The 17,029-nt window shown below is 34.0% G+C and overlaps 1 protein-coding gene across 1 annotated transcript; it reads right to left on the reverse strand.

The window, feature by feature from the left end:
* Positions 1-1,962: 1,962 nt before the first annotated feature.
* Positions 1,963-3,369, reverse strand: LOC145661874 (ionotropic receptor 93a-like). Its single transcript, XM_081727216.1, has one exon. It carries the CDS (start codon positions 3,367-3,369, stop codon positions 1,963-1,965), a length of 1,407 nt encoding a protein of 468 aa, XP_081583342.1.
* Positions 3,370-17,029: the final 13,660 nt, after the last annotated feature.

Consider the following 17,029-nt stretch of genomic DNA (forward strand, 5'->3'; position numbering starts at 1 on the left):
ATTACAGTATTAATTATCATGAAATGAATTCTTTAGGCAAGATATAAATTCGGTAATTCTTTTCTCCCACTTTTTTGTTCCACCATTTTTTCATCATGATTCACCTGCCATAAATATTGTTTCACTTAGCCTAAAAGGGCATAATTATGGTACGTTAAACTGATGGATTTTATTTCACTTCATTTTCATAACAAGAAACAAATACACTAGCAAATGCCGTGGTATGAAATCGTAACATAGTCTGACTTTTATCAAATGATTCTGAGGCCACTGAGCTACCACTCGTTTCTTCCGTTTGTTATGCATTCGATGAGCTGCATTTATCTTAAAAACGCCAGAAAATTGTGGAGTTAGATGGCAAGGAGGCATAACTCACTTCTTTTTTTTAAAAAAAAAAAATGAGATTAAGTTATTTCCGTGAACTTCAAATCATAACCTGTTGGATGGTAAAGTTGCGTATCTCAGAATTATAACAACAGGTCATAAGCAAAAAGATGACAGCACAAAGAACCAATTTTGTCATATTTTTCTATTTCGATTTTAATAAAAGTCTCAACATGTCACAATGTCTCAAAACTGAGTTATGCCATTTTGCCATCCAACTCTTAATTATAGTGTATACAGGTACCTATTGTGACTTATAGACTCTCCGATTAACGTAAATTAAAACTTTGCAATACAACTATGTAATAATAATAAAAGTAGATCTATATAGAAGAAATAAGCTTTACTTTTCAATGAACCAACTCTTGTAGGCTGCAATATTTGACGTCGTAAAAACTAAACGAATAACAAATCTATAATTCCGAGAATACTGCATTAATAATGTATAATCCGAAGCGAATCAACTGGAAAAAATATTCTCCTACTTCATTGTAGTGTTTAATAAACAAGGGGAAATATGTGGAAGTATATTGTAATTTAAGTATATTGTAATCTACTACAAGTTATAAGCTTATATTACGTTCTAATACAATTCATTTCTCTATTCAAGACTGTCGCTTATCAATACATTGATCTCATGTCAATAAAGTGCAAAGATAAATAACGCATCATCGATTAGTATGATCACTTTTATTGTTAGATACCACTTGTTAGAGCCACTTGTTATATTCTAGGTATCTTAAATGAACTGTTTTATTTTTTAAAAAAAATACTAAATGGATCACTTTGTCTTATTAATTTTCACTTAACTGAAAATGGATCTTCTTTCATTTATATATGCACAATATGTGAATATCGTAATGTACCTTGTGCTAGTATTTGTAAACAATTACACCTGCTCTTGTTTTGTAAACATTAACCAAACGTATTTACGTTGAAGGACTACATCTAACGTTGGATTGGTACAAAAAGCCGACAATCCACCACTAGCACCACCTACAAGTCACATGATGACAAGAGAGCAGCAGCACTACCGCCTATCAGAGGGCCTATATATTGGAAAGCATCCAGTGGACAGGCACCAGTCTCCGATTGGTCTCCTCTCAAATTGCTTGCCTCGAGCGCTAGGAGAAAGCCAACCTAAAAGTCTCCAGTCTGCTACGGGACTCTTGGCTTCCCTTATACCTGGCTTAGCTTGCTCGGAGCTCTGTCAGGACCCCAACATTAGTTGCTTAGCCTGCTTCGTGGCTTGGTGACTTTGTAACTCTGTAACTGCTTGCCTAGAGCATTAGGGTTCCAAATGCCATTTTACCTTGCTTGGCTGAAGCTCTGTAGAGATAATGTCCTGGGCCGCACGGTCTTGAGCTACCTAATTTCTACGTTACAATAAAGAGAGTTGTATTGAAGTATTTCTATAAATGCTGTTTTCATAGAAGACCATTTTATAATATACTGGGATCGGAAGTCAATTGCGAAGTCTAATTTTATCAACGTAGCTCTACTTATTTCCTGCATTTGTTGAACTATTCAATATGAAGGCGATGAAACATAGCTTCAAAATTTATTCTTTTAGAAATCTTAAGATACTCTTTTTCTTAATTTCCTTACGACATATACTATTCCTTCTATGAGAAAAGCAATAAGAGATATGATGATACCAATTGATAATATAACAAATATTCCCAAGTTGTCACCGACCCGTAAAGAACGAATAGATTCTTCTTGCTTACGTCCAAGGCCTTTAACAAACACTTTATCAAATTCTTTAATCCAGTGTTCAAGTATGCCTGACTCTATTATACGTGTTATATATGGATTAAAGAGGTCAACAAGAGGGGAATTTTTGTTAGAAAGTAAAGCTAAATAGGCAGTAAGTACATTTTCATTCATCAAATGTAATCTTTCCAAATTGCTTCCTTCTATGAATTCCGCACCCGTCATAAACCCAAAAACCTCATATTCTATTGGAATTGCTAGCTTATCTTGTGCTATTAAACTGTTCAATTGCTCTGAATTCTGTGTCAATAGTCGTCGTTTCAAAATCTGTTTAACGGCATGATTAGACGACATTGCAAGTGCAGTGTCAAAGAGGTTGTAATCACTGCCCCATTTTAGTCCAGATTCTAAAAGTTGTTGTAATGTATCGATTGGGTCTCCAAATTTAGGTAAAGTAAGATGCGATACAAGGTTGCAGTTATATGCTGTTATAATTAGAGTTGACGTAATAAACATCCAAATTATTAAATGCCTTAACCCTCCCTGTCCCTCGTTTGGAGTAGGAAATCCGATACTTATGGACACAGTATATAGAATACAGTAGGAATACTTGAGATATGGATTTGTCTTACGTAGTTTCAGTACAGAATTACATACAATTGAAAATATGTATAGGATAATAGAATTAAACAAAGCGAATCCCATACACGCCAGCCATACCTCAAGTGAAAAGGGACTTAATATAGACCACAAGTAGTTTTTGTTCTTCAAACGAGGAGTTAGGAACTTCGTATCACACTGGCCACGAACAGTGGAATACTGATAGAGCGCATAACGATCCAAAGTTAAGTATGCTGATGGTATACCAACATGATAATTTGAACTTTTAAGTCTACCAAAAACACTGTCCGTAGTTTCATTATCTGTATGGGAGCCCCATGTGTCAGTAACATCAACTTTCCATGTAAAATTGAACTTTCTGGAGATATGGTACAATATTCTGTATTCTATTCCATCATAAGTATTTTCATACACTATTGTCCATGGTGGATAATGATAGATGGTTAAGTCTATTGATATACCATTCAAATTTACACTATCATCTGTTTCCAAGTTCAAAGAGTTCAATTTCGATATATCTATTTGCTCTAATCTTTCCGGGTTTAAGTCATTAGTCAGAACATGAGTTAACAAAATAATGCCTGAGTAATTAAAAGCTTGTTTCTTGTAGGGTAATATTAAAATGTAAGTGAAAGGAAAGAAACGCATCACCTTACACTTTGTATAATTCTCCAGTGATATTTCATTTTCTCTTATTAGAATTAGAAATTTCTTCACTTTTCTTTGAGTTGCCCTTTGGCTGATTTCGTAGAAAGTGTTAAAAGTTTCACATATATTTGATGTTGCAACTAATATAAGATTGCAACTTTGATCCATCGACTCAAGCAGTAACTTCTTTTCCTCACTTTTATGAAGGAACATTCTGTTTATTACATACCGTGAAGAAACTGAATTCTTAAATATATTTATTATAGAATAAATTTCTTCGTTATTATTGTATTTATCCTCATACAATAGTATACACTTAGACTTGATACTATCTTCAGTAAATGGTATTTGAAATACTTTTGTGTTCTCAGCGTACTGCAACTCATGTAATTTCATCATTATCGCATTGCATACAAAAGATAAAAGGTGTATAAGCTGGATGTTGATTGCTTGCCTGTTCATTGCCAGAAAAATTCCTGTAATATACGAAAGTATTGTTTAATAATTAAACAAATGAGTAGTGAAACTATGTTTTAGTAAATAACTCGTGAGTGAACTAAGTTAGCATATTAAATTTCTTACAATCTATTGTGGCTGGTAAATTTGCAAGGGGAAGATTACATTCGGGGGTGTTATAATTAAGTGTTATCGCTTTGTGATAATGGGAAGTAACATAGATATAAGTTTATAGGTGCCCCTCCAGTTTCAAACCCCCAAACAAGCATTTCAAACATTAAAAATTGTTAGGTTAGGTTAGGTTTGGTTAGGTTTGGTTAGGTTAGTTTAGATTAGCCATTAAAACTTTGGTTAGACTAGAACAGTGACTAGAACCGGTTCTCATAGAAGCTTCAATTATAACTTAAATTCAGTAATCCGTAGTTCTCATTAAAATTTCATAGATTCTCTTCGTTATTCTTTCATAATTCTGTAAAACTCAACGTGGAAATATCACATTCAACGCACCTATTCGCCATCCTTTACGACAACCATGCTACTGAATCATCGAAACCTTTCTGCGTCTTGCAAATAGTAATCACTTCTACGTATATTTTATCGTTTTAAACATAACTTTACTGACAAATTTACAAATCGAAACTTCACATAAGAACTCCAAATCATCATTTCTTCCCTCATTTTTCTTGTAAAGTTTCCTAAGTTTTATAAAAAAAACTGAGGGTCTTCTCTAAACTTAACCCGAAATCAACCTGCCTTATTAACTGTATAAAGTACTTTCATTTTCCTCATCTTCATTTTTAAATACCATTTTTTCTACGTGGAGATATTTTAAGCCTTTCAGTCTTGTTTTGTCAAGATATCTCCGACACTGAATCATTGGAGACAGTAGAAACAAACGAACTAGTTTTTCATGGCACGAACACCAGTATATGTCTTACATAATAATATTGAACTTTATTTTGAATATTTTACTCATCACAAAGAATCCAACATACTTGAAAGTAAAATTGCAGCTTTACAAAAAAAACGATTGGCATTTCGTACGCTGCTGAAACTATTACCGTGCGTTTGAATGTAAAGCAGGTGCAGAAACCATTTGGTTTTAAATTTTCTAATATATATATTTATTCACAAATAATGTGATTTCAAACTAATATAACAACTAAATAACAACGCCAGACTAACTATATCTTGTTCTCGTACATTTGTTGATATTTATTAACTTATATAATAGATACGTGATAATGTTTTCATGATGTATTTTAATTGAAGTATACAGTGATTCGAATAATTTCTAAAGCAATTGAATCATTTATTTGATCATTTATTTTCATCATCAAGACGTGGGCCTACAATTGAACATAGAAACTATATATGTGCCCCTATGTGAATCGAGCCATGGGATTTGTTCTATAAAACTAAATGCAGCCACTTAGTAATCACTTCAGACTTACAGAATATATAATCGCTTCTTTTGAATTAATATTGCCTAAACCTACCCTCAATACACAGCGCATTATTCATATATAAGCATGAATCTCCTTGTCATTTCTCACAACATCAGTACATATCGTTTTACAGACAACGTGAAAGACGTCTTGATAAAACTTGAAAGTTGTACGATAAAGTTGAGATATTTTTCATATTTTTTCAATATCGCGCACCGTTTGCAAGATTGAGCCTCCTTCCGGTTGGAGTTTCTATTTCATGTATGTTCACAGTTTTCTTTCTTCTTCCATGTAGTATGTATTGTGCAAATACATTATATACACAATTAATTACAATGTAAGTGATATATGTTCTTCATTTGATAAAACACTCCAAAGAATAAGGATTAATCTTAGCCTGGAGAAATTTTTATTCTTCGTTTTTGATTGTCATTTGATCATGAAACATCTCATTGTCGAAAGGATTGGAGGCAAAGATATAAACGTTCATAAACATATAAACTTTTCTAGCATTTTAATACATAGCTTTTTATCCTAATTCACCTTTCCTAATATCTTTCTTATTCTTAATACTTCATACTACGTTTCTAAAACCAATATGTTGTATATTCTATTGACTAAATCATCAGCACGGAAACGGTGTTCCAACATATCATCTTTTCCTATTTGGAAGTATCAAAACCAAGACAAAACTATAAAAGGTAGAAGTTGCCAGAATCTGTACGATATTCTGCCCTCTTTACCTCTATCACTCCCCCACTTTATTACATAACGAAGTATAGTAATATATAACTTTAAAATTGCATGGATGTAGGATTTAGATTTCTGGGCTTTCGGCACCTAATTCCATTTAGCTCATTACGTTTGAGAGATGACGTCCCTCAGCGATCACACTATTCGGGGAGAGGGAAGGAACAAAGGACTGGGGAAGGAAGGAAGTGTCCTGGGACCTATAAGTTAGGTACCACCTCGGCATTTTCCTGGTGTGAATGAGGAAAACCTCATTCAGGGTGGCTGGCGTGAAAAAACGGTTTACACTTTTTCGATCGAGTGCACCCACCGGCAATCGAACTCGGGACCGCTCGCATCGAAAGCGAGAGCATTAGCTAGTACGCAACGTTAAAATTGAATATGCAACATATTTTGTATAATTTAACTGTTCTTTGTCTTCTTCCGTGCCTTTTGTATCTGCCAAGCCCTTTCGCTTCTGACCTCTTCCGACTCTGAATTCACGCGTTTAGAATGAGGTCTTGGTCAAGATCATTATCATCGACTTCGTCATGACGTGCCTTGGTAGTTGCTAACTGGAGAAATCTTGCACGTGCTGCTCTGACACAGGATGCACACGGTTCTGAACATAGAATCTGCGGGTCAACCTATGTATGTTCAGAAAGTACGTGTCATGTGATGGAAAAAAACCGCTTACAACCCTAACCCAGCCCACCCCAAAATAGGGGAGTCCGACAAAACAATTGAGCTACCCTGTTGATCTATAGAGCAAATTACTTGTAGCGACCTCTAGAATATCGTTTAGGTAGATTTAACACGATTTTCACATTACGACACAAATAATTAGTGTATAAACATATTTCAGCCATTTTGTCCTATATAACGAGACCTGTAGGGAAACCAACCATAAATCCGCGACCTGCTCTCCAAGACGAGTAGTTTGATATGTCGCATGCTATACCCTGACGGACACCTCTATCAGTTATCATTAGTTCAATTCAAGTATACCACCATTTATGCAAAATGTACATTCCTGAAATTTCATGCTGTAGAATGTACCCAGGATCTTATCCCAGGACAGGCTCATGTATCACTCGTCAATGCCGGTGAGCTATTGAATATGCTGCACACTAGATCATGACCGACGTCTTTATAGATTGTGGTGTGCACACTCGACGATAACATGTGGAACCAATTAGATTAGTTACCCTTAAAAGGGATTAAGCATTCTCGGCACGAGAAGCCTTGAATCATGAGGGGGAAATTACCTGGTTGGATGGTGTGAGCCACCAATTCGTCTCTTTTCCTTTATGAACTACTTCCATTTCAAATTCGATTAAGCACCAATATTATACGAATCGTATATGTAAAACGACACTGTTAAAACAGGTATTAAATATCTTCATTCTATTATTATCCTCTCAAGTGCTTGAGATCGAAATTCGATACTCGAAAGCAGCTTATGTTGTTCGGGTTCCATTCTAACCCATGGATCAGTGTTCCATGTAGAATTCTTGCTGAAAGGAATGCTACCCGTAAATTCTAATTAACCATCTCTTATATTTTTACTCGTAATATGAAATTATTCTGCAAGATTTTCTTAAAACATAGACCAGTTTATTTGTTTCTTGTACATTTAACAATGTCAAAATCATAAATTTCGTTAAAATGAATAAAGGAAAAATACGTTCTTGCTATTATAATTACCGTATATAATACCATTTTCCGTTGTAAGCAGATGCTTAACTGAATTAAAACTTGAGAACTTTCGTATTGCATTTTAAAGTCCAATAAGTAAAATAATAAGAGTAATTCTGAGTATACGTAAGTTAGAATTTGGTAATACGACCTTATTAAAGGTATTGAATTTGGATATCAAAATAGAAAAGATTCATATTGTATTATAAAACCATGTACGCACAATTTTATTCCATGGTTGAGATTATTCTGACAACACTACAATCCTGTCGCTAGAGGACTTCTATTGTTTGGGTTTTAAAAGAAAGGACGCATATTTTGTACAGACTTCTTATACAATTAACACAATTCAGCAGAGAAAGAAAGAAATAATGATCTGATAGTGGCAGGTACATGACACATTACGGGTGAGTGAAACGTCCTATTAATGTTACCCAATTTCTAACTTGTTGCTAAAGAAATATGCGGTCCAGTGTTGTCGACGTGGTACACAATATCCTCTCTTTCGACCATATTTAGCTGGTGTTTTTTAATTGTTAGGTACTACCATGAGCAAAATAAATGACGCGTCTCTTTATTTTGAAATTTTTTGAAAATATCTCTGTTTTCTTTATATGTTCGAAATTTCGGAAGGTTTCCCCAGCAGGACGGGTTAATAACAAACCCGTTTTTAATATTTGTGTTAGATATTAGCTTAAAATAAATAAATTAGAAGCAAAAAACATTAAATCGACAGAAATCTCGAGAATTACCAACTCTGCTAAAGTGGGAAATTTTCAAGAGCGCGAGGGAATTCTGCAGTTCAACACGAAGCAGCGACATCTATATCACTGAGAGAAATGTGGATAAAATCTACAAACGAAACTTTTAACGAAATATTTCTAATATGTCTTATTTCGTGCATTATCTGCAAACTCCAAATATATGAATCTATGCCAAGTATTAACGTAAAGATAGAGCAAATAGTGGAAATTGTCTATGGAAAAGGACGAATTGGTAGCGCGACCGTAATGAAAAATCGTCTTTACCGTAGAACAGGGTCAGTTCACGTAAGGAAACAAATAGCTCAGTTAGTTAAAGCAACTAGTCTGTATGCCAAAGGTAGCGGGTTCGAATCCAGATGGAAGTGACGTTGTCATTTTTATTATTATGGTTATTTTATTTATTTTTTTATGTGGGAAAGAATCAAATTGTAACATATGTGTAAAATTCATGACGATACCAAAAAAAGAAAAAATGTCGTTGCCGCACTTGCATTAGCATCCCTAATTTTGTTTGCAAAAAGTTTAGTAATAATTTTCCCCTGTGCTCACTGCTCACTATACGTAATGCTCGCTGGCGCGTTGTTTCCCAGTAAATGTTAATCCTAATTTGGAGAATTTTATAAAGTTCAGGGACGTGTAGTGCATATTACCGCTGTTACCGGCGGTAACGGTAAAAATATGAAAGTTTTCGTTGTTTTCATATGTCTCTAAATTTCATCATCAACGTGGGAAGATGTTTACATATTTTCCTTTTCTTTCTTTCTTTTTTTTTAAAAAAAAAAGTTTCGACGGCCTATGCCGCATTTACACTGCCAGCGTCAAATAGGAACATACTATTGTTGATACCGTAGATTTCAGAGGTAACGCGAACCCCGATACCGGTCATTCACTTCAGAAGCACCTTTCAGCGTGCCAGCCAGAAGCATCCTGCGCGCTCGTACTTGGATGTCTGGAATGGCCCTTATGTTACCGTTCGGCTGAATGGAACAGGAAAAAATAGGAACATTCCCTGTCAAAACAAGGAGAATCTAGAATATCAGCATGTTTATTCTACTCGCTCTCCTCTCGGTATAGAGGATCGAGCTGGCAGTGTGATTCAACTATACTGTTTCGTTTGCTTCCTAATCCAAGTATGGAAACATAGTTGTAATTTCCGTATTCGTAAAGTTCTTTCATTGTCTTAACAGTATACAATTTCATAGTAATGATAATTAGAGAGAAGTAAAGATGTTTCCCGGCGCTCCTTCTAATTCGAATATTTATTATTATTTAGGATTTATGCTAATTAAGTTGGAAATATTTTGTTTTTAATTTAGTATTTTCGATTCAGCAAATTTCCAGCTTTAGCCTCTAACCTACTATTCTAAAATTCACCTTTAGTTCGGAACAAAGCGGAAGTGAGGGGAAGCGAGTGCAGCGTTGCGCTGCTTAACGCGAAGGAATGGTGTCGTTGCTTCAGACCAAGGAGTTCCAATGTCGATCACTAAACAGGCAGGAAAAAAAAAAGAAGAGAAGAAAATAGTTTCATTGTTTTGTTTTCAGATACTAAACTTAAAAAAAAAAGTCAAACAATATTAATTACGTTCACACTGTAACATTAGTTTCGTAGTAAGTTATCTAACGTGAACTATGAATTTTATAATTTAATTGCATACTGTGAGTTAGCAATAGTTGAATAGTTGAATTTGCACTTTGATGCAGTTTGATGTGTTGAAAGAGAACGGTGCAATTGTCTTCATCATACCGTAGTTTGACTGTCCCAAATTGTGTTTGACAGTCTGACTCGTTTTCAATACGGAAAACTTGTTGCTCAAACATACGATGGAGCTTCGGTGAGCCAGTATCCAGGGGGGGGGTTAGGGGAGCCGGTCCCCGTAGATTTTTGCTACCCCCTCTAAAATTTTCACGGTTGGCTTGGAAATGAACTATAATAGAGTGATGAACTATAATAAGGTTAGATAGGCCCCCCTAACTTCAGCACCCCCTACATTTTTGGGCTGGCTACCGGCCTGTGTAAACAACAAAAGTATCCCAACAGCCTCAAACACAAGGTGGAACTATAAAAGTAGGATAAATGATGTGCTGTATAGCTTTAAAGATGAACTGTTAGAACTCTAAATCCATGACAAAAACATCGACGAATGAGATTCTCAAACCAGAGTTAGTGCAACAAAATTCTACCAAACCCTTTAAAGTTTTGACTTCAATTTTTTACTTGAACTGTTTTATGTTATAGGATCAAGATAAGAAATCTTGTTCAATATCTTAGAGAAAGAAATTCATGATGTAAGTTTTTGCAGAAAAAAAAAAGATGACTGAAGAATATCTAAGATCATTGAGAGACGGTTTCGATTATATTTAGTAAATAATTGAAGAACCTGAAGAGCCACACTTTTCAAAAAGATCAAGGTAAATGAAGTGAGATTTGACTCCCCCCTCCTTAAAAATCATTGCCAATGTCTATAGTCTGAAATGATTGATACGCTTAAAGAAAAAAATGTACTAGATTTTCTGATATTGAAAAACTAGAGATACTTGTAATATCAACAACCGGTAACAATTGTGAAAGTGTCACACCACGCCACTGATAAAGTTTCACAATATTTCTCACTAGATAGTCTTCTATCGACTTGTTTGGATATTTTGATAACAGATTTCCCTATTAAATGTTTAATTTTCCCTAGATGTTTAATTACGGAAAAGTTTTACAATGTATTTGTATTAAATTGAAATTGTTTTGAATTTACCACATGAGATAAGTAGCTCGAAGGAGGAAAACTCAAGTAATTGATATTCTACGTAAAAGCTACCTATTGTAGAATGATGATACTTCTTGCCATCAGCACATAATCTTCACGTTAGAGAGTCAGACAGAAAAAAATTCTGGTTTTTCCTCCCTATGACCACCCATCTTAAACCTCTACATTCCATTGTTCGTCTCACAAAATTTCGGTGCTCCAAAAACATTCATATAATAATAATAATAATAATAATAATAATAATAATAATAATAATAATAATAATAATAATAATAATAATAATAATAATAATCCTGAATATGCCATCCTTACATAATGTAAGGATATCTTAGTTTCTTAGTTTAAATCTTAGATATCTTAGTCTAAAGTGCTTTCTTTAGTAATTATTTGAACAACCATGTAGGAGGGGGTACGGCGTTTTATTTTGCCCCTCTCATTTCAGTACCCTTCCAACAGAAAGTAATTTCTCATAAGCAGGGTAGACAAAATGAATAAGAAATATATTTACAGCATCCTCTCCCCTTTCATGATTGGAATATCACGTAGCATTTTTTTATTCTACCAAAGATGGCCCTGTGCGGTTAGGGGTAGGTAACTTAAGAAATACCTAATATATAGCGCCCCTTGATTGTAATATTACCGCTTCTTTATTTGTACGAGGGAGCCCCAACAAGGTGATAAAAAGAATAGGAAAAATGTCTATTGAATCCAGTGGCGGATCCAGCACACACTTCTGGGAGTGGGGTAGTGAAAGATTCTTTTGATGATGTGAAGCTGTCACAAATTACCACTTAACTAAACTAAACATAATAGTGGGGTGAACTGAAACCCAGTCAGTTTAAATTGATGTAAAAGTTTAATTTTTGGCTTCATATTAAAGTTTTGGTTTCAAATGAAAATTTCAGTCCCAGTGGTCAAGGATCAAATCTCGAGGGGCTCTTCAGTGTAGGTTAATACGGGCCCCTTATGAGAAAAGGCAAAAATATTAAAATGTTTTTAACGTTCGAATTTTTCATCTATTTTAAAGAATTGTTGGGCTTTGTATTAAAGTGTTGGTTCCAAATGGCAATTTCAGTCCGATGGAGAATGATCAAATCCTGGAGTCGGGGGGGCTCATCAGTATTTTGTGCTACGGCTCCATTATGGGAAAAGGCAAAAATATGAAAATGCTTATAACTTTCGAATTTTTCGTCTATTTTAAAGAAATTATTGGGTTCATATTAAAGTCTTGGCTTCAAATGACAATTTCAGTCCTTGTGGACAATTATCAAATCTCGGAGGGCTCTTTGGTGTAGGGGTTTCGGCTTCTTTATGGGACAAGATTCACGTAATTGGTATTGCAAAATTGTTTTGTATACATTAGTGTAAACTTGCACCATTTGGTTAATTTTACCTCTTATATTTTGCAGATTTCAAATTCCAAGCATAGTTACTTCTCAAAGCTAAAAGGCACTTACTAGTTTCATTAAAAGGAAATGTCTTTTATGAAAAGTTGTCATGGAGTAGACGAACGAAGAGGCACCCAAACATTGGTTGAGTCGGACGGTTGAAACTCGTTAAGCTCACTTCAATTATTATTATTATTATTATTATTATTATTATTATTATTATTATTATTATTATTATTATTATTATTATTATTATTATTATTATTATTATTATTATTATTATTATATTAATATTAATAATAATAATAATAATAATAATAATAATAATAATAATAATAATAATAATAATAATAATAATAATAATAATAATAATAATAATAGAGCATTCATGGGGTCCGTGGCTCGACTCCACTTCGCGCCAAGTGAAATTTGAGGTAGACAAATACCGTGTGCATGGGTATGTGTTTTCTTGGAATTTTCCATTTTTCTCCCACTTTCTTCATTTCATCATTTCATTCATCATCATTCTCCCTTAGCGTAGGTGCATAATCGTGCAACGTTAAACTAGATATTCCATTTAATTTTAATTTCAATAATAATAATAAACAATTAATTCAACTGAAAGAACTGTAATTTATGTTGACGACAATTATCATAAATATGCAACCATTATAAAAACAATGCTTTGAGTAGATAGATAATCCTTCCCAAGTGTTAACGAATGCGCACGAGATAAGACGTGTCTCGAGAAAGAGACGAGACGCGCTTTGTGACATCCAAAAGAAGACGTAACAAATGTTTTGGAAACGAGATAGCTTTTAAAATGTCTCGTCTTGTCTGGAATGTCTCGAAAACAAAAGTCTAAGTTTTAAAATTATTTTTAAAGATCTATTCTCTCAAAAGTAGCTCTCTGCCTTAAAATTAATAACGGCATTTGTGATTTTTTTAAAAAAATAAACAATGTCTAATGTTAATAGTTAACTTTTCGAAAAGAAGCTTCATTAAGGGTGAACCTGAAAGATGTCCACAAACTTCGGGAGATGATTCGTGACATCAAAAGGAGACAAATAGCCCTCTTGCAGTTTTCGAGTTCAGCTTCGTTGTCGAGATACAGGGTTGCCAACTGGTCGTGTTTGAGAAACTCACTGGAAATAAATTCAACTCCAAGAATAAGCTACTACAGGTCAATTGACTTATACCATGCTGCAAGGTTAAATATTTGTTTATGAAGTGTGTACAAAATTTGACAGTGCCCTTTCTGAGAACATCGTCGAGAAAAAGTCACCTCCAAGAATAAACTACCCCTCGTAAATTTTTCTAAGAGAAATATATGATACTGCAATATAGGGTTGTTAATTAAATATTGATTAATGAAAAATAAACAAAATTGTTAAAACCATTTTGGAGAAAATAGCTTTTTTCGATTTTCGGCTGTTAGTAAACTACACTTATTTTAGGCGGTAGGAAAAAAATGGGAAAATCTCCTGTAGGAATACTATGTAAACCCTAAGTTTAAAATTTGGTGTAGATACGTTGAACGGTATGGCCTCTAGGCGAGTGCACAGAAAAGTGTACCGAACGGACGGACCGGAAGGACGGGTATCGAAAAATCACATTTCCGGTATGTAGACGCCATGAAGTATGTAAATCCGTTGAAATCTGAATTTGATATACTATTTTCACAATCACCATATTTTATTCTCTCTTTTGTCGCTCGAAAAAGAAAAGCCTGAGTTTACCACAAAAAGCTAGGGTGTTTACCAAAAAATATTCAATTACAGGGCCACCGCACTAAACTTTTTCAATTCAATTTCTTAACTGTGTTAGGCCGCAGTTGTTACTGAAGTGTGTATTTGGATAATACGAAAAAAAAATATATTATTCAAATACATCGAATGTCAGATTATCGAATAAAAAACTTCGATTGAAGAAAATCCACACTACAAAACTAACTCACACTTTGAGCACATTTTCATTAGACATATAATAGAGCAATTAATGTAATAATTGTTTATGAAATATGAAAAAATCAAAAAATCAAAAAATGAAATATGAGTCATTTTCGAGAAAGTCGTTCAAAAAGAACACGTCAGAAGTAACCTACCTCTTTTGAATTGTTTCGAACAATGAGTTAAGATATATTTTTGCTTATTAATGAAATATTTATTTGCGAAATTTGAACAAAATCGCCTGTCGTTCGAGAAAATTGTTGGGAAAAACCTTGACCCCCAAAATAATCTATCCGTCGTAATTGTTTTTCATAGAAATGATTTATACTAAAATATAGGGTTATTAATGAAATATTTATTTATGAATTATCAATAAAATTGTCCACGTAAGTTTTGAGAAAATCGTGAGGGAAAAATAACTCCCCGAATAAACTATCTCTTGAGGATTCTTTCAGGGCAAGCGAGTTATTCCATATTATTAGGTTTTTAATGAAATATTTATTTCTGAGTACGAACAAAATTGCTTGATTCATTTTAGAGAAAACCGTGGAGGAAAAACACCCCCAAGAGTAAACTACCCCTCGTACATTTTTTTCAGGACAAACGAGTTTTGCCATATTGTTCGGTTATTAACGAAATATGTATTTTTGAAATACGAATAAACTCTTTTGAGTCATTTTTGAGAAAATCACCCAGACAACACACTCCACCAAGAATAAACTACCCCTCGCATTTTTTAGGACAATCGAGTTATTTATGCCATATTGTTAAGTTATTAATGAAATATTTATTTATGAAATATGAACGAAAACACTTGAGTCCATTTTGAGAAAATCACTGAGAAAAAACTCACCCCTAAGTATAAACTACCCCTTGCAGATTTTTCTCAGATAAATGCCTTATACCACAAAATAGGGTTGCTAATTAAATATTGATTTATAAAAAAAGAAAGAAAACAAGATCGTTAGAGCAGTTATTAGAAAATATATTTTTTCTATTTTCATCGTACAGGAAACTACACTTGTTTTGGGAGTAGGAGGGAAATAAAAGAAACTATAGGAAATACTATGAAAATATTAAACTAAAATTTGGTGCAGATAAGTTGAACGGTTGGCCTCTAGGCGAGTGCACAGAAAATTGTAGCGAACGGACGGACGAACAGATGGACATGTATCAAAAAATAACTTTTTCGGTATTAGGGGCTATAATACGTGTAAATTCGTTGAAATCTCAAATTTGATTTTTTTTTTCGATCACCATACTTTCTTCTCTCATTTGTCACTTCAAAGTAAAAGGAACTCAGAACTACAGATAAGAGACACCTACTTTTACACATAGACATTTATTGATTTAAAACTGTTTTAGTTTGTCATTTCACTTCCAATTGAAAGGTTTTACCATGACTAACGGCATACCAATGACGAGACGGAAGTTTTGAGGAAGTAAATGCATTCAGAAGTCTAGACTACATTACGCCTATCAGCCTGTTTTTACTTGTTGACAGTTGTAATTTCGTCCAAACGCTACATGAAATATTTCTTGGTTGACGTCATTGTGTTACTATTTTAGTATTGTTCTCTTCAGACTTGGTTGAAGTTTTGTCTTAACGGTTATACATTTTTTCTTTCTTATTTCATCGTTACACATAAGAATAAAATGTTCTGGTGAGTGGATAAATTCGAACCTACGAACATTGAGTTTTCATTCTTCCAACACATTACCAATGGACCAAGCTTTGTCTTCACTTTAACGCACGGTTACAGGGTTTATTACGATTTAAATAAAATGGCTGGCTGTTAGAGTTCCTGCCCAAATATTTCGATAAAAAATTTTCATTGCTTCGTCGATACGTAGGGCAATGTTTAGATACACATTTTAGGATAGTGCATTTTAGTGTATATAATAATTTCATGCCAGATAAAAGCTAGATAAGTTTTGATAAAATGTTTCATATGTAGTTCTCAATAATAGGCTTGCTGTTCGGGGTGAAGTTTCAAGGTTCAGCATTGACTAGCAGTTTTTGCTTTTAATATCCCTTCTTACAATATTGGCAGTGGACAAAAGTTAGCCCGTGTTGAAGCTTTTTGCTCCTAATTTAATTATTTTACTTTATTATTTAACGAATATATTGAAAATTGTCAGCAGGCACGTATACAGTAATTTATTTCGGAAGGGGCCCGACTTCAATATTAGGATAAATTATAATAAAATTTTAAAAGATAATCCCAAAAATTAGGCTAAATTTACAGAAAAGTTGGGATTTCAGAGGGGGTCCGGACCCCCTGTATCCACCCCTAAATGCGTCCTTGTTTGTCAGTAACGTTTCCTCATTTTGAAACCCTCAAGAACTTCGGATATATAAAGGGAAAATAGTTATTTTCGATAAAATATCACTTCAAGGAGACGCGACAGTTTTATTGCACATGGTGGTATCCAACGTTCACAAGAGCAAGAATTCCTTCCCTTTTA

Source organism: Thermobia domestica, chromosome 10 (genome assembly GCF_964235325.1).
Source record: "Thermobia domestica chromosome 10, izTheDome1.hap1.1, whole genome shotgun sequence".
In the NCBI taxonomy this organism is placed as follows: domain Eukaryota; kingdom Metazoa; phylum Arthropoda; class Insecta; order Zygentoma; family Lepismatidae; genus Thermobia; species Thermobia domestica.